At 43.1% G+C, this 26,723-nt stretch overlaps 1 protein-coding gene across 3 annotated transcripts; it reads right to left on the bottom strand.

Annotated features, from left to right (window-relative positions):
• Positions 1-1,521: 1,521 nt before the first annotated feature.
• On the bottom strand, positions 1,522-26,633 carry epg5 (ectopic P-granules autophagy protein 5 homolog (C. elegans)). Of its 3 annotated transcripts, none has more exons than XM_051950806.1 (46): positions 26,236-26,633; positions 25,686-25,801; positions 24,536-25,207; positions 24,044-24,304; positions 23,753-23,951; positions 23,486-23,622; positions 23,285-23,392; positions 22,327-22,400; positions 22,075-22,183; positions 18,835-18,949; positions 18,605-18,755; positions 18,340-18,495; positions 18,096-18,250; positions 17,655-17,806; positions 17,162-17,302; positions 16,899-17,060; positions 16,692-16,814; positions 16,320-16,582; positions 16,086-16,226; positions 15,357-15,501; positions 14,735-14,932; positions 14,398-14,505; positions 14,181-14,303; positions 13,736-13,902; positions 13,403-13,639; positions 13,164-13,287; positions 12,911-13,055; positions 11,004-11,175; positions 10,736-10,898; positions 10,505-10,647; positions 10,196-10,352; positions 9,137-9,331; positions 8,822-9,035; positions 7,978-8,165; positions 7,528-7,735; positions 7,341-7,416; positions 6,750-6,853; positions 6,463-6,638; positions 5,473-5,697; positions 5,175-5,384; positions 3,980-4,124; positions 3,645-3,887; positions 3,229-3,442; positions 2,892-3,110; positions 2,673-2,787; positions 1,522-2,563 (listed from the first exon to the last, which is right to left on the bottom strand). In XM_051950806.1, exons 2-46 carry the CDS (start codon positions 25,737-25,739, stop codon positions 2,381-2,383), a joined length of 7,770 nt encoding a protein of 2,589 aa, XP_051806766.1. In that variant the 5' UTR covers positions 25,740-25,801; positions 26,236-26,633; the 3' UTR covers positions 1,522-2,380. The 3 variants fall into 3 exon arrangements, with proteins under 3 accessions (XP_051806766.1, XP_022053439.2, XP_022053432.2); XM_022197747.2 differs by having other exon boundaries at positions 24,536-25,204; positions 25,686-25,837; XM_022197740.2 differs by having other exon boundaries at positions 25,686-25,837.
• Positions 26,634-26,723: the final 90 nt, after the last annotated feature.

Raw genomic sequence — 26,723 nt, forward strand, 5'->3', positions numbered from 1 at the left:
CTGATGGGAGCTTATCCACGTGCTGCTCTGGTGCTGAGTGCGCACCGAAACAGCCCAGGAACAACTATTCCTAACCTGATGCTGGGTTTCCATGGTGACACAGGAATCTGCCAGACAGTGATGTGTCTGCCAAGATTACTGTCTCAGCAACGGGCCTTCTGAGCACGTGCATAATGTATGCCATAAATGTGTGTGAACAAGGGATGCGTTTGAGAGGAGATATTCTATGAGACCAATGTTTGAGATCCGACTAAAGCCTAAATACAGACTACTTTTGGGCGCTTTATCACCTGAGCTGAGAGACGGGAGAACAGAAGGTCGATTAAGCGGCGGGAGACAACAGACGAGGGGCTCGCAGAACACACCGGAGGCCGTTTTTGAGAGCGAAGAGGAGGCAGTGATGAGTGTCTGTATGCATCTCCCACCTCCCCTCCTTTCTGCTTCCTCTCGCAGCCTCAGAACACCCCGTCCTTTCCACCTCCTCTCTCACTTCTACCCTTCCTGTAACCATAGATACCACTGTTGCCTGAAGAGAGGTTTTCTCCCAGACAGACGCGGTGGTGTCAAATGAGGATGCAGGGTGGATGCAGGCACACATTCACACAAAGGCAAACAGCTCAATTTATAGACACCCTCTTGAGCGATCTTTGTTCTTGTTTCTTTTTTCGTGTGGAACACAAACCATCCCTTCGCACAGACACAGGGAACAGCAGAATGTGGATGCCAGTCAAATTACTCCACAGCAAGGCTGGTCATCTTAGGTAAGGAGGCTGTATTATCAGTCTGACCATCTGCACCATGATGCATATTAAAACTCAGATGTAACACCAGTTTGTTGTGTTGTTGAGGCTGCAATGTGTTGTCCTCTAATTACTGTCTGGATCTCTTTGACTTTCTCTCCAATTCCTTTTACCTCACTTAGATGTGTCTTCAGCGACCAGTCTTGGGAGCTGAGATCAGTCTTTGTGCTCTCAGAGGCTGCATACAATACATATGGTCCCAGATTGCTGTGTTAAACTGATAAATACCAGCTGTGAGACGTTCAGTTCTCTTCGTTGTGCAGCCTGGCTCTGCAGCAGCAGCCCTCCAGACCCATTCCTGATCAGTGACTCATAAAAAAGAAATGCTTTTGACATTAACAGTCACCACATAACACCGGCAATAAGGCAAGCTTCAGGCTGCCGAAGTGCAGCTGGATTATTAGTAAGACGGCACAGAGCACCAGAAGTGGTGAACTGACAAGGGTAATTAAAATGTGAAAACTGCTTTGAATGTACAGTAAGTCCAATTTAAAACCCGGCCTTTATCCTTTAACAACTGTCCAGATACGTACTGACTTCAACAGCATCTCATTCCCGCTCTTTGAGTTATACCAGCAGAATAAGCAATTTGAATTACTACTTTATAAGGAAGTCAAGTGCTTTGGCACACTAGTGGTATTTTGTGTGTCTTTCCATGCATGTGTGTTACATCAGACAGCAGTTTTTGTACTCGGCAGAGAAAGATGAAACAACCAGAGTACATGGTCAAGAAGGTTTAAGTAGCTGAGCAGATTAAAATAACATCTCTTTGGCAGAAACAAGGAAAGCACTTCTGGCTGGACATGAAAATAATACTGGCAAATATTCTGTTATTAAACATGATCATTTCCTACAGGCATTCACTTATTTCATCTGTATGTGTACAGTACCTAGGATTGGCAGATTTCAGATTGTAGCCAGATGCAAGCATCAACAGCAAAAGAGTTGTAGCACACAACGACCCCGACCCACCAGCTTTCCTGGTATGATCCCCGCCCCATTTTGAGAAGGTACTACTAAACTTATTGGCCTATTAGATCTGTCCTTCAACTTTCTCCAAATAATCTGTGGACCCTTCATCTTTTTTCTGTTAGATTCCACACACAGGCGTGAAACTCGCACCGAAAGCCCAGCGCTGAATTCTGATTCATGAATTCTGCTTCAATAAATATATGTAACAACCTCTTAAATCAAGAATCGAACAGATGGTGTTCAAAACCAACAGGCAAGTTATGCAAAGAGCAACAAGGCAAAAACATGAAAGAAAGTAAAGTGCTAAAACAAGTCAGAGATTAGCACATAAGATTGCTTATACGTCTGACTGATTTTATGATCCTTCATTGTCATCATCAGTCAAAAGTAATCTCTTCGCAAATGCACCATGTCAGTGTCTGTCACACACAGTCCTCACTGATAAGACATGTAGCTCTTGCTGATCATTTTATAACAAAGGCAGTTCAGTACCAGTGTTACTACTTGAATCCTTTGTGCTCCAGTAAGATGTCTGCGCAGAACAGAAGTTTATTGCAACTACGAGCCACAGAAGTGTAGCCTCCAACGTCTGCCAGGTCAAGTCATGGTTAACGGATAATGTGCAGGTATCTGAGGTCCGGGTATAGAAGGTTGGCTAGAAGGGCCAGCAGTCGGGGTCCGTCTTTGAGACAGTGTCCTGGGTAGCGGATGAACTGGACAGCCTTATTCACAGAGTCCTCCAACTCAGCGTACTGCTTATTGCTGGGCATGGCCTCCAACATCCCCAACGTCTGCATCCACAGGGAAAAACAAACAAGAAATCCAAGTTATTTTTAGGAGATCATTACAGACTAGAAAACGAAAACACAGCAGTTTTTTTTTTGGTTTTTTTTTGCATACTTGCTGTGCTTTTGCAGAGAGCTGCAAGTCACTGGTGGGTTGGAGTCGAAGCTCAGTCTCTGATGGCACCTGGATGGACAAGAATGCTGCCAGACTGCGCACCACCACCCTGAACCTGCGTGTACGGTAGACAAGCATGAACAGTTGGTTTATCAACAGTGATACATGACTATCTTACTGTTTGGACTACAGGTGCTTATAAAATGCATGTGGGCTTACCTATTAGAAACAGGAGACCGCTTCCCAAAGCCTATGGCTCCTAGCAGCCCAGAATTCAGTCTTTCTTCTCCCAGCTGAAGCAGCCTGGTTTGCAACCTCATCAGACCCATGACGACGACTGACACCTCAGTCTGGCTTGCTTGTGGCTGCAGCTGCTCCGCTGAGAGGTTCAGTGCTTTGTGCCACCAAAGGAAGAGCTTGGCTTCATCACCGGGACCGCTAGAAAGAAAAACCTCTACATCAACATGTATAATATCCCTGCAGGTCAGAGTACATAAGCTGACATGTGAAATGGACTTTTAAAAAGCAGCTAAATGAGAGAACGAGGAGTTCAAACCTGGGGAAGACCTGAGTGGTCCATGTGTTAATTAGAGCCAGAGTCCTCCTCTCATTGGCTGCTGTGTATTCACTGTTGAGGCGCTGCAGGATGAAGGCATAGAGCGTCAGGAAGCTGCCTCCTGATTGGCTCTCAGAGAGGAAGTCATCCACTGTGAGTTCTGGGACCTGCAGTGAAGCCAACACAGGACCCCAACCTACAGACTCCTCCTCAGCTGGAGGACAAACAGGGTAAAAACATTTAGAAATCAATAATATCACATTAAACCTGTAGTCTAAAGAGTGACATTTACTGGCTACTTGACCAACATCAAACTGACAGTAGAGAAATCAGACAAAAATTCTGGACCTAGTGTTCCGTCTTCTGCACCAAATACAATGAGTGCCAAAAAAACCTTTACCTGCTACAGTTCTTACCGTGGTTGAAGTATGCTGTAATGCACGCCTCCATGATGCGCGTCATGTGTCGCACTGAGGCGAGACAACGGGAGCAGGCCGTGAGGAGAGGCAGAATAGGAAAGCCCCGGCCCTTCCTGTCCAGCCAGGTAATGACGTGAGCAGCAAGCGCCTCGCCGGTTGAGACGCCCACTCCGTTGAGCAAAGCCAGAGCGTCACTGAAGAGACTGCAGAAGGCCATGTGCCTCTGCTCCAAACCCACCTCTGTACAGGAAGAAAGGAACAGCTGAGGTGATAAATGAATTCATTACCGATGATTGGGAATGCTGATGAGGAAGGCTGCAAAGACAATTCACCTGGTGGGTTGAATGTGATGACGCTCTCCAGAAGTGTCTCCAGCTGAGCCTCAAGGCTGTTGAGGGTGATGCTGCCTCCTTGTTCCAGAGTCACCAGAGACTGCACACACCAGCACACATAGGCTCCGGCTTTCAGCGTCTCCTCCTGACAGAAAAAAGCAACAGAAACTCTAGTTTTGTGCTTTGTTTTTTTGAATTGCATACATGAATACATGCACAACAGTCCTGCATATGTTACACACAAGACATTTTAAGTATGTCTCTTCAAACTAAGGCCTAAATTTTAATGCATTACTAGAGTGGAGTTGTTTTTTAAAAAAAAAAAAAAACTTTTAATACAAGTATTGTAGCATTTATAACTTCCTACTGGGTGACACAGCTCATCTTATGCAACAATAGCTCCCTCAGCTAAAGAGGAAATGGCTGCCAAACCTCACTGAAAGAGCAAATATGTCAACTTTACCAAACAAATACATGCATTTCTGACACTGACATTGAGTTTCAGATTTAATGTTAAATGCATCTAATTTCTACAGATTTTGTAGATTTTTTTCATAATTAGCACATAATGTTTGACAGAAAGGCTTAGGGAGGACACACTGTTGGATCTTGAAGCAGAGCTGTGTAGAGTACAGTCTGGAGGACTGTGTAGATCTTGCCAGTACTTGTGATCTTTGGACCAGTCTCAGCTGGTGTATAAAATGTCTTACTACTTCTCCAAATCTACAACAACTACAAGTGTTACATTAACGTAATTTGGCAAAGTAATACAAGACTGGCAAAGAAAACTGAATTGTTTAATTCTAAATTTAGCTTGGCTGTTTCAAGCCTCCCACTTTCTCACATGTGCCTGCCTGGGGCACTGAAGATGCAGACATTAGAGATTCACGAGCTCTTATAATCTCCAACATAAAGGCTACTCTGTACATTACAGCTGCTCTGACAGTCATACTCAGTAATTTCCACTCACCATTTTGACTGACTCATAAAATAAAAACTATCAGTTGCTAAAGCAGTTTATACATTTATGCACTTATGAAAACATTTGTTGGCCAGTTAACAACTCCTGACTTTCTGTATGTGTCTGAACATAACTTGGACTTTTTAATACTGAACCAGAACCAGGCAGGGTCTTGGACTAATTACTGGGCTTCAAACTTCAACTGGGCTTCCCGGTGCTATATTGAGTACTCACCTGGTGTGGATCTTCATTGGGGCGGGGGTGGAGCCCAGCAGCACTGCGCAGAGATTTCAGCAGCAGCTGAGGGGCAGAATCAGCACTGAGCAGCAAAGATGAAGGGTAGTGGGTGCTAACATATCCCAGAATGCTCTGGTATGAGGACAGGTCCAGCTGGTGCCAGGGCAGAGAGGTGGACTGAACCAGCAGACTGAGCAGAGGGGAGTCCTGGAGGTTAAGGAGGAAAAATAATAAAGGAATGAAGAAGGGCCAAAAGGTCTGACCCCGATGGGATACAGAAATAGCCTCGACTCACCTGTTGAGTCAGAAGCTGTTCCTCCTTTGCCAGAAAAACGAGCATGTACAGCAGATAGACCAACATGGTGTGTGACTCCTTCGGCGTACCCATGTCTGGTAGAGTTGGGTACGTTGTAGAGCTTGGAGGTGTTTGTAAGTGGTCACTTAGGACGCTAACCCAGTTGACTTCACATAACACTTCTCCCATAAAGAGGAAGCAGCTCTTGGGACTTCCTCGCTCCACCTGCAGGCACAGAAAGGCAAGAAAACAAACTAAATAAAAACATCTATCGTGTCAAAACACAACGCCAAACAACACAAGACAAATCAAATCCGTTTGGATGTCAAAAAATCATTGCATGTTCAACTCCTATTTCATGTAAGATGCCCATTTATGTCAAGATTTATGGCTTTACAGTCCCAGTCATCTTGAAAGCAGATCACAGTATCCTAAATACCAGCCCACTGACAAGACAAGTAACAACGGGGAATGACAGAGCTCCTCTCAAAACGCCCACTGTTGCAGAAAAAAAGAGAAATTGTACAAATGATTACAAATTTATCTTGTAGTCAATTTCAGAATGAAAATGTTCATTAGAAAAATGAAATGACCCAGTAGTTTGCTATGTCTCCTGATCTCTGCCTACTTCTATTACTCTACTTTCTTTAATTTTTTGGTCTGCTTCACCATTCTGGGAGAAGAAAATATCACTGTCAGCCTATAAATTAGATTTTTGGATTATTATGAATACAAGTATGTTATATAACTATTTCATTAATCTTTACAGAGTTTATTTGGGAGCACTTATAGATTGATGTGGGTCTTGAGAAACAGCCTTCTTCCAGGAACACTGTGTTAAAACTACAATTATGGGAACTAAGGCTAATAATAGAAACTGGGCCCAAACATGAAGGTCTCAGATGAACAAGCTCCGCTGTGACACACATGTCTAGATCAGGGTGTTTGGGGTCGGGGGAGGTCGGGGAGTCAGAAGGTCGAGTATCTCACATTGAAGAGCTGCTGCATGAGCTGAGTGTCAGGGTGTAGGTGTCTCCAGGGCAGGCTGCGGAGGTGTGTGTGGTACAAGTACAGCAGGTATTCGGGTGTACGGGGCGAGGTGCAGCTCTCACAGTACTGCATCAAACACAGCCACAGAGCACCTCTCTGACCAGGGAGCAGGCGATCTGTAACACACACAAGGACAGCAAAGCTAAGCAGATCCATTACTATCCATGCAAAGGTTACAGCACTGAAACAGTTACTCGTGTGTGAACACTGGACAGCTGAGAACTTACCTCTGAATTTGTGATGGAGTGTCTCAGTGAGCTGAGTGTACAGACTAACCAGGCATCCTGCAGCACTCGCATCCGTCTCCAGCCAGGGGTAACACTTGACATTGCTGAAACAAAGAGACACTCCTATTGACATTTTCCAGTTTCTTTGTTTGTCCGTTTCTTCACCCTGTTAAGCGCCAAACTGCTCTCTGCTATCATCTAGGAGTGGAATCTTTATTGACTTTATTGTGTAAGGGCAGACCTACAAGCATTGTAAGAAGTAAAACAAGCATTCTATTGTTCTCCTCTGTGAATAGTGTTGTGTTTGTTCCGTATTTTGTCTAATGTAAAGTGTGCTTTAGAGATGTATAAATTCTCTCTCCTGGTTCAGTCAATACAATAACTACAACTCCATAGGCCTCTGCTATCGACTTGCAAAAAGAAACCAATCTCATCTAATTTGTTGTATACGTAGATTCTTTAATTTGCTGCCCTCTCTGGAGTCTGCTCTTTCTCTAATCACATCTGTTTCACATCTGCCTCACTGACAACAGCTGTCTTTTATGCAAAATCAATTTCTAGCTGAAAGCTGAAATTGCATCACACACTTACCCGCCCTCACTAGAGTCCAAAGGAAAGACCCACGCCTTAAATAACTTCACAATTTTACTGTGCAGGTCCTGCAGAGCTGTGAAAGTGCAAGACACATTTCTTTTTCAAAACAACAGATAATTAATGATACCCGCAGAATTAAAGATTAAAATTTGCAAATGATCACATGCTCACAATCCACACGTACCTTTCATTACTTTGCTGCTGCCCACCGACTCTCTGGCACAGCTGCTGAGCTGCACATTGATTAGACAACCAATCAAATGGTCCCAGAAGGAAACAACATCAGCGATGTATGGGGTCCAGGCAGAGTAGAGGCCAAAGCTACGGAGGTCTGGCTTGCTCAGACGACTTCGTAAGAAATAATCGCTCAACCAGTGGACTGTCTCATCCACCTGTTAGAAACCAATAAAACATCACAGTATTGTTGGTTTAAAAACAAATGTTAAAGCATCATACAATTTAATGAGACATAGATCAACGTTTTACAAGCACATATATAATCAAATTGAATAAAACTGAGTTGAACAGAATTGACTTGAACTAAACTGAACTTCTGCTCCCGGTTAGCCTGCAAAGCATTTGCTATTATCAGACAAGGAGGTTTGAATCCAATAACAGCACTGCTATTAGGCACCTGCTGAGGAGAGAGGCTGATGGAGGATCTGTAGGGAGCTGCTGGGGGTCCGACAGCACGGCCGGGCACATCAGCAGGGCCGGCGGGTTGCTCAGCTTTGCTCTTGGTGCTGCGGGATGGAGGTAAGCAGCCCAGCACTCGAAGAGTCACTTTCCAGCATTCTGGACTCAGCAACTGGTTTGATGAGCCTGGTGAGGTTAAAATGATTTTGTTGAAGCTGATTATCCAAACTGAATATTTTATTTTTTAAATGATTGATTAATAAATAATTAAGAATGATTTGGAATGATCTCATCCTATTAAAAAAAATTATGTCTATGAATCACTCAGCAGATGCACACTTTAAACTCAGGTCTGATGCTACAGATTGATGGAATGATTCAACCAACTTCAGCTCCGTTCATTAATCAGTTTAATCTTTTGTTGGTGGAAAGATGAGTGGGAGGCATTCTTTAGAGGGATGAATGTGTTTTCTCTGAATCACTTGAATGGGGAACAAGAAAACTTTTCTAAGCAGGTCTTGCTTTGAAAAGTGTATTACCAAGCAGTGTCTAATTTAACATTCCCAAAATGAAAAGATGCTGTTAAAGTGACACACAAGACTCTCAAGTGTGTTTGCAGTCATGGATGGAATGTAACACTGTATTTTATGACATTAGTCCTCAATCAACTCAAAAATTCATGCAATGCTTTGAATAGCTGGCACAGGCTGACTTTAAGAGGCACTAGTAGCCCAATATGAGCAGTTTAGTGTAAAAAAACCCAACAAAACAGCTATTTGATGATTTTAGTTAGTAAATGACTACATTTATCGCTTTAACACAGACGATTCGAACAATCTTACTGGTCATAAGCAGACGCAGGCAGTCACTGTAATGGTCGGGGAAATGGTGCCGTAAAAGCCAGGTCCAGTGTTTGGTGAAAAGGTGAAACGGTGTGAGAAGTTCAGGCTCAGGGTCTCGGCCGCAGACACAGAGAGCTCCGTGAACCAACTCCAGCAGGCGGGTTCTCTCCGAAAACACAGGATGAGCTTCATGAAGCCACTGGGACAGATCAAACTACAGGGGGAGATTTGGCAGAAGTGGAAGGTTTAACTGGAATGATATGGATGCAGCGTATGCATCGACATATTTGGTAAGTTTGTTTCACTTGGACTAACCTTAGTGAGCAGCATAAAGATGACGTCAGCACTGTCAAGGTGTAGGGACGTCACCACATCTTGGTAGAGGAAGACGAGCTGATTGGGAGCAGCGTTGGGAGTGAAGAAGGGGGAGATGAGAGGGCAAAGACGCCTCTGCTCCAGGATGGTCTTCAGGACATGACCACATTCTTCTGCATTTCCCTGAATAAACACCTACACACAAAATAAACGTACAATGGAGTTTAGTTCACATGCTTCATTTAACTCTTTAAGCTGCAGTCAATTCCGGCCATTTTCAGTACAAAAAAAAAAAAAAAAAAACGCTAATATTCTATTTGTAAATAAAAAATATGATGAGAAATACAGGGAATATTGGACGCGCATCGCGAGGTGCATTTCCTTGAAAACGACCTATTCGTGGATTATATACTGACTTCAAGACATGTTTTGGATTTTACTGGCTTGTTTCGTCTGGATGTCCAAGGTTGGATTATGGCCGTTTTTTGTGGAATATTTTCATCTGTGTGTAATAATGAACCCGGAAATGTGACTCGCGCTGTGTACGTTGAAGCCGTGTATAGAGAACGGATGGATGAATATTCGTTGTTTGTCGGACAAATGTGTTTATATTACCGCTGTGGTAATCACATCTGAAAGTGGTTTATACCGGCGGATTCATGAGAATCTAAGCTTTCCATCGGCGTATAGTGTTTGTATAATCGTGTTTGCAGCCTTCGGACATTCTTTAAATTCCTATACAAATTAGTAGGTGTACCGCCGGTGGTACACTGAAGTTTAACGGGTTAATAATGAAAGAAGTTCACAGTAACTGTATACAAGGACAGAACCTGCCTCTTTTAGCAGTTCTGTACACTGCACTGTATATAGAAATTTTATTATTATGACCACAGTGCTAAACTGGAAATGATTCTCTTGCACTATAGTAGGACTAAGCTCCTGGGAAACATCCTGGCATGGCTGGAGTGTATTTGTGTAATCCAAGCAAACCTATCAACGGTTATTATACATCTCACTGGTTTGTGCACTGCATGTATGCTTGTTACAGTGTGTGCACACCTGTCCCAGTATTTCCACACATGATGAGAGGTACTGCCGTGTTGGGGGGTGTCGCAGTGTGTCCTCACACACAAAGGAGACCACCGTGTAAAAGGCTGACACACCAACTTGCTGCACCGCCAGAGATTTCTGTGCTTTGTGCATATTCACAAGAGTCCTGCACACAAACACAGTGCACATGTTAGTCAAAATATCTCTGTTTCAAATAAATATTAGTTTCTTTCAAATATGTCAAATATGCAGTGGTATTGGTTACAATACACAGCCAGAATTGTCTGTCTTGACAGAATAAGATCTGTGTGTACTGACGTGATAAAGTTCTCAGTGTGGACAGCAGCCTGGGCCAGGATTTGTGGTGGAGGAGCCATAGCGTCCGTTTGAAGCTTCTTGATGTCTCTTCGCAGCGATGTTATCTGAGTCTGCACAGACTCCTGCCTCTGGACACGCTCACACTACACAGGTACACATACACACTGCTGAACAAATCATGACAAAATGGTACCTTATAATGCGTCTAGCGTGCAGTGTGAGTGGTCGTACTGTGACGGTGATGTTTGCGGGTCCCTGACAGGGCTGCCCTCCTTTCCCTTTACACTCCAGGGCCATGCTGACCTGCTCTGGCCGATTCTTAAAAAGTACAGGGAGGCTCTCAAGCAGCTCCTGCTCCATCGCCACCTGCTGTGCCTCACGTGCCACTGCAATCCTGACACCGAGATGAAATATTCGGGAATGAGCATGTTGATTTTTGTGTGCTTTAATGTGTGTATGTCACTGATAATAAGAAACTATTTAGCGCTGTATGATACACCTGGCTTGGTCTTGCAAAATGCTGAGGTCTTGCTGTAACAGTTCAGCAGCAGCTTTGCAATCAGTGAGGCAGGCGGTAGGGACCTCAGGCACTGGAGCTTTGTGCTGCTGCAGCTCAGGAGGCGATTGAGGAACCGGATGTTTCTGCAGGTTGGACATGATACGCTCCCTTGCTGAATAGAGAGAGACACAGAGCACAATATCAAGCACAGCTCTTCTTAGATTCACATTTTTAATCTGTAGTCCCCTACAAAAACATACGACAAACTAAACGAAGACAAACTTCAAATTGTTACAAATTGTTTCACAGCAGACTTTTTACATGTCATAGCAGGAAAGGCACATGTGTTAAAGATGAGAGCATCAGACCTCGGGGAGGTCCAGCTGCTGTGCACACTTTGTTGTTTAAAAGATCTTAAGCAAAGGCTATACCTTTTGCTCAAAAACTATAAAAGCTGGCACATACATGAACTATTTCCATAATTATGTATTTTTATGTATTTTTTGCCAGCTCTTTGTGGGAAAGATGATTCAAATGGAAGTTTATTTTCATTTGTTTCAGCAGTAGCATCCATTCCTTAGGGGGAAAAAAAGCACTCCAAGTTTGCACAAACCTACACCTATTCTTTATGCAACTGACTATAAAACTGATATTCTAAATACATTCATGTTGAAGTTTTCAGATGATACCAAACTGCTGTCTTTGTAAGGCGTAGAGGATGATCCTAGTATTCATCAGTATTATACAGTAGTGGATGGGTATGCAAAGAATTCACTTATCAATCCAAAGATGACACATGAAAGAATTTCTTGAAGAGACAAACTTGTATCCTCTAGTAGCTACTGTCCATAACACACCAATTTAAGGAGTTTCCTCCTATAAATATGTGGGCATTGATCTGGATGCTGCTTTGTTATGGAGTGCACACAGACTAGATGTGTAACAAGCTACAACAGGGCATTCATTTTCTCAAGAGACTAAGATCATTTGGAGCAAACAGATATTGTTTTTAAAAATCAATAACACAGCGTTGTGCATGAAGGAATCAGAGCATGGCACAGCTGTCTCTGTTAAGCTTAAAGCTCTACTAGTTCCACTGCTAGATATTTGTTCAAAGCTTCTGGTTCAAACGCTTCAGTCAAGTTTTCCAGCTATATGCCAAAAGAATTGCTGTCATCTCTGGCAGGTAGTACTACACGCAGCTTCCCTTATATTTTAGATGATATCAGTTCTTGACATCAAACACGCTGTAAAATCCCAGACACTCAACTGAACAAACTGCAGAACTCTTGTGCACATCTGTGTGTCTACACTTAAATCAGAGTTTAAGAAAGTAGGTCCACTGTTCCTTTGCAGACCGACGCACAGCAGCCGCTTTTTTATATTGTCTGATGTACTATGTATTTTGGTTAGTGCTGAAATATTTCCTCAAGTAATCTGATTACTAAAAATGCCTTGATGCAAAATTTTCTGCATCAAGGCTTTCTCCAGTCCACACTATAATACTATATACACGATGTTCCTCCTGGACCGTTATTTCTGTTGCACAGCTTGCTCACTTCTGCTTTTGATTTGATGCTGTAATGCACATGCCAAGCACTGAATGCAAAATGGAGATGGAGACAGACGATTACTTGATTAATCACCAGAAAAATCGATAAAATATTTAATTACTAAAATAATCGATAGCTGCAGCCCGAGCTGTTTTATTTGTCTTGTTGTGTTATTATTCATTATGTTAAACAAATTTCAGAAGACTATTCGGACAATAAAGTGGCATCATATCAAATCTGTTGTCATCCCTCAACACTACAAAATTGTCCACCTTTTCATTTCAGACCACATATCTACTGAAACTGACTTCTATGTGATCTTTTGGATGTAAAGCAACAATTTTAACTCCATACCATTGTTGAGGCTGGTGTAGTCAGCCAAACCAGGGTTTTGGGTCTGCAGGAAAGTTGGTTCACTCTGTACTTTCTCCCAAAGAGCCAAAACCTCCCTCTCATCATACTGCAAACGCTCCTGGTCCATGTACTCAAGCCACAGTTCCTACATCAAAATATGACAGAACAAATTGAAATCTAGAAGCTATATATTATGCTATAAGTTATGACACATACCCATTTGTAACACAAACACACACACAGACATGCCCACCTGTTGCCGCTGCATGACTTGTGCCAGTCTGTGTGGGTCATACTCTGGTGGAAGAGAGGGAACGTACACTTCCTGCTTCTGCAGAGTCTCATCATCTAGCCACACAGCAAATACACCAAACAACCTGTAGACAACCAATCAGCAGAGAACTGAGAGCCCGCAAACATATGACTTCATAACTTCCAAAAAAACCTGTAAAGAATGATTTCAAAGGCACATGTTAAGCATCAGTGACCTACCTGACCAGCTCTGTATGTAGCTGAGGAGAGGTGAGGTAAGGCGGTTGGGGATTATTGGGGCTTTCATCGCTCTGGGTGTCTGATGAGGGTGTGTGTGGTGGCGGCACCCTGAGGGCCTGGCTGGCAGCGTGGTGGAAGTCAGACACCTCTTGTATTCTCTGCCTCAGATCTCTGAGTAAAGCAGCGTGAGAAGAGGCCTGGAAGAACCTGCGGCCGATGCATCCGCCTGCAGCCAGCCTGTTGGTTGACACATACACAGACAGAAATATACGGGAACTGCCTGTTTCCTGGATTCTCTGGCTATGGATCGTAACATGCGAGTACACAACATACCCATACTCAGGACCAGGCTGTCTCAGGTAGAGCTGTAGGAACTTCTGCCAGATGAGGGGAAGGAGAGGGTGGTCAGGCGGTGTGGCTACAGCCTGACACGCCCAACGGTACACTTGTAGCCGCTGCAGAGATGGTGCTACTGGCAACTTCAGCCTCTGCTGCACCTTCTGGCTCAAACACAGAAACACTGTTAAAGCATGGACCAACAGCAGACCAGACAAATCAACACTCACTGCCATATTTCTCTGTGATTCTGCAAACAGTCTGTATTCAAAACTACGTCTTTTTAAATTTACATAACTTCTGCACAGTGCATAATTTCTATACTATTTGTTCATCTATCTATGTATGCGTCTATGAATCTATGCATCTATGTATGTATGCATGCATCTATTCATCTATCACAGCAATGCAGATATTATGCAGAATTTATGTGTTTGTTTACCTTTAGGGCTTGCTCTGGGAAGATGTTGGGTTCTGACAGGAGCTCGTGCTCAACACAGCGTCTCAGCTGTGAATCCTCCTCAAACACACCCTCCATATTCAGCACCAACCAGGCAAACCAAACCTACAGAAAAAACAGCAAGCCTGTCAGGACTGAGAGCTTCCCTGATATGATCAATAGTGCTTGCACATATTGTTGTTGCTTTGGGGACCCTTACCTCTGCACTCAAGGATTGGCCCTCTATGAAGGAGGGTGTGGCATTACCAGCAATCCAGCCAACCAGAGAGGAGAGTAGACCCCGATCGCCATGGTAACCCAATGCATTCTGCATGATGTATGAAAACAGAAAAAAATAAAGTTAAAAAAAAAAAATCACAAATATTGTTGGTTTAGCATCTCTCACCAGCTGCTCTTGCTTTTTCTGCAATGTATGACCAATTAAATGTTAATGCAGTGTTTATAGTTCTATTAAAAGCAGTTTAAATGCAGCATCTGCACCTGTCAGACCTACGAGGGTCCAAAAATATGCAAACCAAACAAAACTGCGTAAACACCTTATGCTGTTGGTACAAGAGTTTCTGCACACAATCCTCCTGGTGATGAGTGAAGGCGGCACAGCAGATCTGATCCATGAGGAATAGAACTGTTTTGTCTCGGTACCACAAGTTTTGCTGAGTCAGAATTCCCACCCAAAACTCCAGCACTGCAGCAGCTCCGACACGACCGGGCTGTGCACTTTCCACCACATGACTCTGAAAGATGAAGTAAATACATCTTCACAAATAGTGTTTAGGAGACTCACTTCATTACTCTTTCAGTTTTCCTCTTATTTTTGCTATAAAGCATAAGGAATACTGAGTCTGTAAAAGCTGCATCACTGACAGATGAAAATAAGCCCCAACCTTTAGTGATTATATGAGGTTCATGAATATTTTCAAAACACAATTTCAAGCCTCTTCCTTTTGATTACTGGCTTGTAATATTACAAACATCTGGTGGCATTTATTCAGAAACAAGCTGAATAATTTAGACTCTGTGATTCTTCCACAATTTTCGAGACTTAAATTATTCTTCAGTTAATTTTCCATCTTTTTAAAATCACTTTAATCCCACATTCTCACAGTGTTTAATGATTTCTTATTGATGATGATTATAAGTAAAGTTTTCATGATGTACTTGGATGACACTGTTCAGCAGGCGGACATTATCTCCATAGGTGGTTCCAGTGAGGAGGGGTGCTACTCGGTGCGTGACTTGCTGTGTCACACCTTGAGGACAAACGCTGTCGTACTGCAAGAACAACTGGATACAACTCACAAACCTGGAATTAACAGGAAGACACAAGACAATACACGTCAGCATTAAAGATATTGTATCTGCAGCTTTGACATGCTGTCTGAAGGATGTCCACAACAAAAATATAAACGCAACACTTTTGTTTTTGCTCCCATTTTTTATGAGATGAACTCAAAGATCTAAAACTTTTTCCACATACACAATGTCAAAATTTCTCTCAAATATTGTTCACAAATCTGTGATAGTGAGCACTTCTCCTTTGCTGAGATAATCCATCCCACCTCACAGGTATGCCACACCCCCCAATAAAACAAAACTGCACCTTTCAGAGTGGCCTTTTACTGTGGGCAGTCTAAGGCACACCTGTGCACTAATCATGGTGTCTAATCAGCATCTTGATATGGCACACCTGTGAGGTGGGATGGATTATCTCAGCAAAGGAGAAGTGCTCACTATCACAGATTTAGACAGATTTGTGAACAATATTTGAGAGAAATGCTGATATTGTGTATGTGGAAAAAGTTTTAGATCTTTGAGTTCATCTCATAAAAAATGGGAGCAAAAACAAAAGTGCTGCTTTAATATTTTTGTTGAGTGCATGTTGCTTACTGAGCGTTGTTGAGCAGGTAGTAACTGAGAGGATAGGTTGGGGGTAGGATGTTATCCAGCAGATGTACAGCGGCTCTCAGGTGGCGAGATTGAATTAAACTTTTCAACAACCCAACTCCATCAGTACAGAAGTGTTCCAGACTGAAAACATAGAGAAAAACCACGAGATTAACTTAATTCAAATTTATGGGCAAATTAGTCAGAAATATTTAGTTTGCATGTGAGAGTACAAACCTATGTCCCACTGTTGTCATGGCAATGGACAGGTAGCAACCAATAGGGATGCCTGCTTTTACAGCTCTCAGAACAGAGTGCATACTAGGAGAGTGTGTAAGCTCTGGAGGTGGGTTTGATGCCAAAGCAGGAACTGCCCAGGCTCCTTTAGCGTTCTGTGCATTTCCATGGAGCTTTAGCCTTAGCAACAGTTGCCATGCCCATTGGCTAAAGGATGCTTCAGGAGATACACCCAAACGAAGGACACTGGCGAGGTAAGACACCTGAAGTAGGAGTTAAGACAGAGAGATGGAAAAGCGCACAAAGTGAGGTTGAATTTAAAGTCATGGTTATTCACAGCGACCATCTGTGAGAAAAGCGTGAAGGTGTCACCTGTTTGATTCCCTCGGATATGAGGCCACTGTACGGTTTGTCTGTGAGGTACTTCTGATAGGCTTCAGCCACCAGCAGAGCAACCTCACTGTGAAGAAACGAAGGCAGGGCCAAAGAGCCATCCTGCAAGGCAAAAAGAGGAATTTAAGAACAAACTGACAACTGTTCTGGTTTTGGAAATATAATTTTTAATGAACCCATGACTACCTGTGTGTAGCCCCAGTTCAGACCCTCCAGGATGACACAGGCCAACCGGTTCTCCACAGCAGAGAGAGGATGCTGGAGCAACCAGGCCCCAATCACACATATTTCTTCTGGCCGTGGCTGCCACAGACTCAGAGGCAGCTCTTTACACAAGTACAGCGCCACCTAACATGCATAAAACACGAAAACAAAAAGTTTGACATCTGGCAAGTTACACACTAAACATAGGTGAAACCATCAGATCATTATGGAATAACAGCACCAACCATTCCTACAGTCTGTATGGTCTCTCTCAGTCTCTCCAGGAGCACAGAGATAACATAGGGATGGGCTGTTGCTATGGCAGCCAGCAACTCCCTCCCCACCTTTGAGTAAGTTTCTCTGGTTGACATGCTCACATAAGACACCTAAAACAAAAATAAGAAAAGTGATGTCACGACAAGGAAGGCACTGCATGTCTTCTAAACAGGTGTGATGAATCTTTACCCAGTACTTTAAAGTTTAGACTTTTCTATGCTACACTTATAGCAAAAATGGTTAAATTCAATATAGTTACAAAATAAACACCAATCAAGTTAATGGATCACACTGTCAAATGTGGAATAAAATATGCTAGCATATTATGTGCATTTCACATAAAATACCCTGCGTAAAAATAACAGATACATTTTCTACTTAAATGGTAAGTTCTACCATTCAAATTCTGGGAAATTTCTTGTATTTATCACTTACACTATTAAATTCTGCATCTTCTCATACCTGGTAAATCAGCAGAGTTATGGTAGTGATGAATGCCGGGTCCGAGTGCTGAGTAGGCGTAGCCATGTGTGCTAGTGCAGTGAGGAGGGAGATGCCATCAGAGCTGTTCACCTCACACAGCCACTGTTCAAATCCCTCCTGGTGCTTTGGGTCTGTAACAGAGACAGTCAGGAAAAATCAAGACGACAACTCCAGACCGAGAAGAATGACATAATACAACTTACTTATGTCTGTTTTTAAAATCCCAAAGAAGCAAAGCTGCCAAATACATTAGTGTAAGCAGCTTGAGAAGACATCAGGTGTTTTTAAAAGTGCATTAAAAATGTGCTTAAGCTTCATTAAAAGTTTAATATAATGATGAAACTGCAGGGCTACCTTCAAGCATTAATACTAAGGTTTGAACAATAACATTTTGAGCAGGTTTGGTGTGTATATTGGTACCTCTAAGAGCCTGAATGCAGGAGTTTGTGTCACTAGTGCTGAGTGTTTCTAGTCCCGCTGTCTCTGCGCGCTGCATAACATAAAGGACCTTCCACAGCATAGAGCTGGACAAAGTCCCATATGGCATCTCAGACATAAACAACCAAATGCCCAACCTGTGAGGGAGGAACACATAAAATAAATTTAAAAGTCTGTAATGTAAATAGTGTCCAGTTAAAATGGAAACTTGAGGCCTATTCCTCACCTTTTGTTTCTGAGCACATGCAAAACAGCTCTGAGAAACACATGATCGTATTCCAGCTGTAGTTTGTCCAAAGACAAAGAGTGAGAGCTGGATCCACCTGCATCAGTCACACTCACATACTGGGCCCAGTGGTCACTGACGTAGCACACTGTCATTCTGAGGGAAAGCAGAGCAGACAAGCATGACATTTTAGGTAATGCAAGGCAAACTTTAGTATTTACCGGAAGAGGTGTGAGCATATAGGTTTTGCTTATGTTGCACTGACCGTATGATGTGTCCTATTCGTTTGACTAACTGTCTGTACCGGGCTCTGTTATAGGTTTGTAGGCCAAGAGCCAGAATTTCAATGAGTGAGGAAGCAAAAGCAAACACTCGCATCATCTTCTGACTGGAACAGGCCTGGGGCTCATACACACCTGGAAACAGAGTGGTCTGTCAGTTCAAACCAGGAGTCACACAAACACAAAGGCAGTCAGGACTGACAGACTCTCTTACCCTGCTTGCTCATCCCAAGCATGTGTGAGTAGAGATGCTGGAAGGGGAACTGGGTGAGCAGTGAGATCAGATCCTCCTCACAGAGCAGCAACCAGCTGCTCTCTGGATCCTCATCCTACACAGAGAACAGCAGGACAATGCAGAGGCTGAGTGATTTGATATGTGCAACAAGTCACAACTGGTAACCTGGCAATAGCCAGATTAATAATTGTGTAGTACTTGATAGTACTCCACAATATCAATCTGGGACCGCTCCATGTAAATCCGTTCGGAGGAAAGAGGCACGGACTGGACAATGCAACAGTATGTCCCGCCTCTGACAGGTTTGTTTTTAGCCAATCGCGGGATCTTCACAACGAGCGGAGCCAATTGGTAGATTAAACTCTTACCAAAACCCGTAGGTAAAAAAGCACAAACATCTTTATCATCCAGAAATGCGCAAAGCGCCTCTCGTTGTTCTTCCTTCAAAGAAGCGACAGGAGATTCAGCTAAAACTGACTTAATAGCAGCATCTACACGATCGTTGTCCTCCGTTGCCATGTTTGTTTTGATCTACTGGGGCCAGTTGTTCAAAATAAGTAATCTGGATAAAAATTATCCAGATTTGGAAATCCCATTTCTTGCTATCCAGGATCAGGTAATCCGTCTTACTTTTATGCCGGTTTTTCAAAGCAACATTGGATTGGATCATCCTGATCCAGATACACAGTTTTTGAGATTACCAAATCTGGATTTCCAGTGCTTTAAATGGGAAAACATAACACAATGTGGGCTACCAGCAATGTAAAGAACAGGTAAAACAGCCAACATGGGGTCACTAAGTGCTTTTTATTTTGAGACAAAACACAAAAATAAGATAAACATCCACATCTATATTATTTTTTTTTATGATCACTCATCTGAGCAACAACAAATAACAAATACATTAACAAATACACCGTGGATATTTTTGAAAACCTCACGAGAGGGAATGGGAGTACGTCAACCGAAAGGGGAGGCACAGCATCAACATCCAACTTGTGGGTAATGCTGACCTCATCATCACAAACTGCGTTGTGAAGTGGCCTGGGTCTGTCAATGATGCACGTATCCTGCGGGAGAGTGCTTTATACAGAGAGCTCCAGACCAGCCGACCGGATGGCATAATATTAGGAGACAGTGCCTATCCACTCTTACCATGGCTGATGACTCCTTTTTTTGCAGCAACTACACCTGCGCAGGCGCGCTTCAACACTGCTCATTGCAAAACAAGATGTGCAATTGAGCATTTAAATGGAGTTCTGAAGAGACGCTTTGCATGCCTTAACTACTTGCGAGTGGAACCACAGGGAGCATGCAACATAATACTTGCATGTATTGTCCTGCACAACATCGCTACCAGGCACAATGTCCCTCTCTGTGATGATGTTTGTGATGTACCTGGGCCCGCTGAAGAACCAGACCAACCTCTGGCGTTCTGTCAGGATGAGGGACTGACTGGACGTGTAGTGAGGGATGCAATTGTTAGAAATTATTTTTGACAGGGTCATCTCTGATGAATGTTTTTCAATTAATATGCAGTGATGAATCACAGAAATACTGAATATATTATTTTTGTTTGTTATTCAAATCTGTTTGGGGAAATCCGTTTATGTCTTGGGGACAGGATCATTTTTATTTTATTTTTACTTTACTATACTGAAAGGGGTAATTGGTAATTGGTTTATGTACTTTATCACTAACAACAAACAACAACAAATCAAGTGCAAAATATAAATAAAAGTATATACACAAATGATACAAATTGATCATTTGACCAATTGTACAGTTTTGCTACATTTTCTTCCTGAAATCCCCCTTGAAATCCTACCCCTGTTGGGATCAGGATAATCCTGCTTTTTGGGATCAAAGTTATCCAGATCCTACTGAAATGCTTTGAACAACACAAACTGAAGGTTTGATCCAGATTCAAACTAGGATTGGATTACACGATCTAATCCGATATCAGAATCCGTCTTTCCCTTTTGAACAACCCATTTTCAAGATTTGATCCAATCCGATAACCAAAATCCAATCAGATTACCTTTGAACAACTGACCCCTGGCGCTTGGTGTTGTCGTCACACCCAGATATCCCGCCCATTATCCCGCCCCACACACGAATACTGCTGCGTGATTGGCTCGAACCAACTTGGTGCTGTACGAAAAGTGAAGGCGGGAGCGGAGCAAGATGGTTTCTTGAGAGATTTGTGAACTCACAAATATCGCGAGAAATCAACTTGCTGGCAAGGTTACACAACTGGATCTATCTGGCAGATGTTTAGCTCCTAAAGCTACTTACTTTTTATATAAAAGAGTGATAACAGCTCATTGTACTAAGTAAAAAATGTGAATGGCAAATACAAGTTGAACATAATATGTTTTGCAACCTAGTATGAATCTTGAAGGTTTTGAAAACAAAGCGGTTCCTAAGCAACACATTAATACCGGCAGCAGTGGTGGTTTGAAGCCAGCAGACTGATATTTAAATGGTCATAGGTGACAAGTCAGCACATTTTCTCAGCAGCTTTAAATGTGACTCAGCCGATCAGAACAAAGACCAGAACATTCTGTTTTAAAAATCACCGTCTACATATTTGCAACGCTCTGTGACATTTCTTCTCAACAGACAAACAGACTGTACATCTATCAGCAACCGCATCGAAATCAGAGAAGGAAAACAAAATAAAAAAATAGACAGCGTTCTGAAAGACAACAAGATTAAGGATCTTTCATGCAAGCAGTGTGTAGAAAGTAGTACACCGTTAATGTCTAATAAAGCTGGAGTCTGAAATTCTGGAGGAAGTTTGTTCACATTTAGCTAGTTAGCATATTTGGCTGACCTTTGCCAGATTTACCATCCCTTTTGCTCGAACTGCTCTATTATCCACCCAAATCTCTGCCTTCCTGTCCTCCTGTCCTGTACATGACCACAAATCTGTATGAGCACAAATGTACACAGGACACGCTGGAACAGTGTTGTGTGGATCGGTCCAAGTCACTTTGTTCGTTTCCCATTTACAGGGCCAGGGCTGTGAACCAACACTGTACACACACAGAATTGACAGCCGGCACACCGTTTGGAGATACGTGCTGAATTTAACAGGAAGGGGCTAGATTAGAATAAGATTGGAATACAATTCCTGACTTCACATGTGAAATGTTCCTACATATTTGTTTTGTTTCTTTTCTAAAAATGCGATCAGTGCCTCCCAACTCTCACCTCCTCTCCACCTTCATCCACAAGAGTCCAGTTGCCAGACTCCGGCCCAGAATTTGTTGAGCTCTGACTCTCACATGGCTTCATATGACCCAGAAACTCCATACGGTGCCTGGGTCAAGACAGAGAAACCACAAGTTAGGAGATATGAGGTTGTTGAACCCTGAAAAGATGACTTCTTCTCATGAAAAAACCCCCACAGAGCATAATTCTAGGATGCATTGTTCACAGTCAGGCAGTCACTCCTACACTTACCTGGCAGGCGACATTAGGATGGCAAGAGCTTGCATAAATTGCTGCACTCCACAGGTGTTCCCCCAAAGTTGAATCTGGGACAGAAAATAAAAAAAGCTCCAGTAAAATAGGTGTCCCTAAAGTCATTTTCAGACACTGGTTACAAGACATTACTGATTCCTCAGTTTGTTTAAGTTACGGCACTCTGTCACTTAAAATAATGGCTTTAATGGTTTCATTCAGACATACCCACAACTGACTGAGACAACCACAGAACATCAGATTAAACAGTACATCAAATGATGCACTTATAAACAACAGATTGAACCTAAAATAATACCAGCATTTTTAAATCAAATACATAATCACAATAACTACTTAGGTAATTTCCTAAACCTGCCAAACCAAAAAATATCTTGACAGTTGTGATGGAGCTCAGGACTCCACCTGAGACGGCTGCTTTGTAAGAAATAATTTAACTGCAGATTATAAACTGTGACTCTATGTTAAAGCACACTGTGCGACTTTGCTGTGCAATCGTGACTGACCCTGTCGGAGATAATTTACAAGTAATTTATAGAGTTTAGACTGTTGTGCCACGTGGTAAATGTGCGCAACTTTATGTTTCTGGAGGCGCTGCGCTTTTATTTGATGCTGCAGATATAACAAACCAAGAGGAAAGACTCCTACAAACAACTAGAAACAACACACTGAACTTCAGCTCCTGTTAATGTTTTATCCAAACTTGAAATTACATTTATTGTTGGTGAGTGTCATTAATCTGAGCTGCTGACTGTTTTCAACGTAGTGAAGTTTTATTCAAATGATACAGAAATGTTAATAGTTCTGACTTAGTAAGACTGCATCTGCAAATTTTACAGAAAAGTCACCAAGGTACTTATTCAGATACAAAGTCAACATGTTCAGATGCCGTCAGATTAACGCAAAGGAGTGCATATCTGAAAGGGGCCTGACTAACCTGAAGGAAGGGTGCAGCCCACTTTCCCACCCCAGCAGGACAGCACAGAAGATGACACAGCAGGTAAAGATGCTCTCCTGATCCTCCAACACGCAACAGGACAGCAACCTGGAGAGTGAAGCATGGACACATGAAGATTCATAACAACAAATTGCCTTGACTAGTGGGACATGAAGTTGAAAAAGTGGAGTGTAAATATACCAATCTGTCCAGCCAGTGATGGATGTCTGTCTGGAACTGTGTGTCATCAAGGACTCTACGTGTGAAGCTAAAAAGGACACTGATGGCCTCTTTCAGGGGTTGGAGAGAACAAGGCTGTGTTTTGCTGCCTGAGCAATCTGACAACAAAAAGCAAACAAGACAAAGCTAATAACAATACTGACACGTGATTAGTATTAGAGGTGTGTTTGAAGCAGGTTGTGCATGTAATGGCTACTTGAAGGCATGTGTAATTTTAAAGTCTCTCACCTTTCAGTAGACGATACAAGTACGACTCCACCTGTAGGCGTGACAGCAGAGCCGTATATGCATGCAGCACCACCTTCTGATGCAGCAGCTCACTGCAAGCTTCAAACAGTCTCCTCAGCTCAGCAAGCACACTCTGACTAAAATCTGCCTGCTGGAAGCGATGGTATCCACAGACCTTCGACTGGTCTGCACACACACCCTGCAGAAAAGAAATTTTAGATACCGTTACAACTGTGGACGATTATAGCTTCATGTGCTACGTGTTATTGATTGTTGATCCAAAAAACACACCTGAAGTGTGAGCTGTTCATCTCTGAAGCTCCAGAGACGATTCTGTGTGCTCTTGCAGTCAGAGGACTGTGTGTGCAGCTGTGTGTGCGACTGGGTCAGCTGTCTGCGGCAGCGCCAGTAGTTCTGCAGCAGTTCAGTCAGCTCGTGGTTCTCCTGTCGGGCGAGAGCACAGAACTGGGCGGCACACACCTCAACACCCTCCAGCCATGCTCGCAACCCACCGCCTGGCTCCCAGACAGTCAGCTGCTCTAGTGTGAAAGGCTGTGGAAGAAAAACATGAGGTGTGTAATACATGCAGCATACAGTCAATACTGCAAGGCCACATTTCAGGCTCGAACAATGCAACATATATTGATAACCTAACCAGATCTGGGAATACGGATGACTGATTTTTATTGCTGTGACAAATTTTTGCTACTACATTATCATAATATAATATTTATCATATTACAGTAGTCTCACTGAATGTTATCTCGGGATGCATGAGCTCACCTGCATCTCTGGAGCTGTCTTGGGTAATTCTGGGTAAAGTTTGCTCCTTGAAAGTTCAGCTACGAACTCTACAGGATGCAAACTCGGAGGGGACGACTCCTGCTCAGGAAGTGCCAACACTGCAGGTTCCTTCGCACAGTTTTTTACAGCTTCATCACAGAGCTCCATCACAGGACCCTCTTCCAAAGTAGGGAGAGACGGGTACAGTGCAGGGGCAGTCGGGACATTTTGGACTTCAAACTGAGTTGAAAGACAAGGCTGAGTCCATGACTGCGTGCCTGTTCCTAACCCAGTGGTTTGTGGCACATCTTTAAGCTCAGCCCCCTGAGCTTCCAGTCCGCCTTCCTTTTCATCCTCTCTTTTGGACTCCGTCAGATGTACCGTGACTTGTGATGTCTCCGTTGGCAAATTCACATTTGACTGTACAGGCTGAGTTAACACTGATGTGGATAAAGTCTGTGATGAGGAGGTTTGTTGCTTCTGAGAGGGCTGGTCTGATGGCTGTGCGGTGATCTCAAGGGTTTGGATAGAGTCCTGCTGCTCCTCCTCTGGCTCCTGAAATGGCAGACTGAGGGGAATGTCAGTGAAGCCAGAAGTGGAGGCCTCATCACAGACAGCTGAGGGAGCTGTGGCTCTTTTGTCTTCCTCTGCCTGCTTCTGCTTCCTGACCTGCTGAGGAACATAAATAAACAATCACACATAAGTTTTCCTCAGCCTCTGCAGCAGTTTTCTGCATGTGACAATGAAGGCATGTGACTAAAGAAAAAACATTGTTATAAAGGTGGCAAAAATAATTAATTATGATGCACCGGCAGTGTGTCTGTAATGAGCAAAGTTATTTTACATCAAGGACTTTTTGGTTTTTGAATCATTGGCTGTTATGTGAGGTTTCTAGATTTTGCTGCTCTTAAAGTTTATTATCAATTTCTAAACAGTAAAAGTATGTTGGCCTGGATACTCTTAGCTGTCTAAAGGTGAGAGAAAGAGTGTTTTTCTTTGTGTTTATTCTATAAAGGATGGAAAGACATGTCCTGTCTCATAGCTATACTTGTTGGAACTTGTTGACTCTCCACTTCACCTTTGATCAGATAAGGAAAAAGCAAAAAAAAGAAGAAGTAAAGAAACGCCCTATAGAACTTGATTTAATCACCTGAGATTTTCCGCTGCTTTTTGACTTGGTCTTCTTTGGTCTTACTGCCTCCATCTTTAGTGGTTGCTCACATCAGCGTTTTCCACGACTCAGATCACACTGGCAGTTGACGGAGTCTGCTCTTGGAAAGGACGCCGATCAACTGAAAACAGCTGATCAGCCGAAATCGATCAGTCATCATACGTATTCTGGATATGTGTAACAATAAGTAGCTGGAACAGCTAGCAAAGTGTCTGAGTCTTCCCTGTGATAAGCAGCTAGAGGCTGACTGTGCTGTCAAGATAAACACCGTCAGTGGCTGTAAACAAAACACGCATCTATAAACCGTGGAGGGAACTCACAGACGGAGAAAGGCAAAGCACAAGCCAGCATGTCGCCAAACGTGAACATAATTTCCAGAAAACACATTTCTCGAAAACGAAACCAGTCCTCGCGGACGAAACTCTACTTGGCTAAAGTGCACAACTGAAGACGCAGTACAAAGGCTAAGCTACGCTAACGACTAGCTGCTCGCTTGTTACGCTAAATTTCTGCTTATTAATGTATTCACCAGCGTCTCTGGGTTTTCCATGTTGTTGTTCATGTCCTCAAAATAACATTTCAACTCGTCAAAGCAGGTGACAGGTGGCGAAAGCTCCCCTCCGCTGCTCAGCTGTCATTAGTTTTGTTTGTTCCAGGAACTCCGCTATCGCAGCCATGATCAAGTGACTACTCCACCTCTCTACGGAATCCCAGAGTGGTCAAAATTTATAATACGCAATTTTCTCCAAAAGGGGCTGCACAGTGCAGTAGTGGTTGGCACTTTCGCCTTGCAGCAAGAAGATCCCCTGTTCAAATCCCGGGGTGGGCCTGGGATCTTTCTGCATGGAGTTTGCATGTTCTCCCTGAGCATGCGTGGGTTTTCTCCGGGCACTCCGGCTTCCTCCCACAGTCCAAAAATATGCTGAGGTTAATTGATTACTCTAAATTGCCTGTAGGTGTGAATGTGAGAGTGATTGTTTGTCTGTATATATAGCTCTGCGACAGACTGGCGACCTG

Source organism: Acanthochromis polyacanthus, chromosome 7, assembly GCF_021347895.1.
Source record: "Acanthochromis polyacanthus isolate Apoly-LR-REF ecotype Palm Island chromosome 7, KAUST_Apoly_ChrSc, whole genome shotgun sequence".
Taxonomy (NCBI): Eukaryota; Metazoa; Chordata; class Actinopteri; family Pomacentridae; genus Acanthochromis; species Acanthochromis polyacanthus.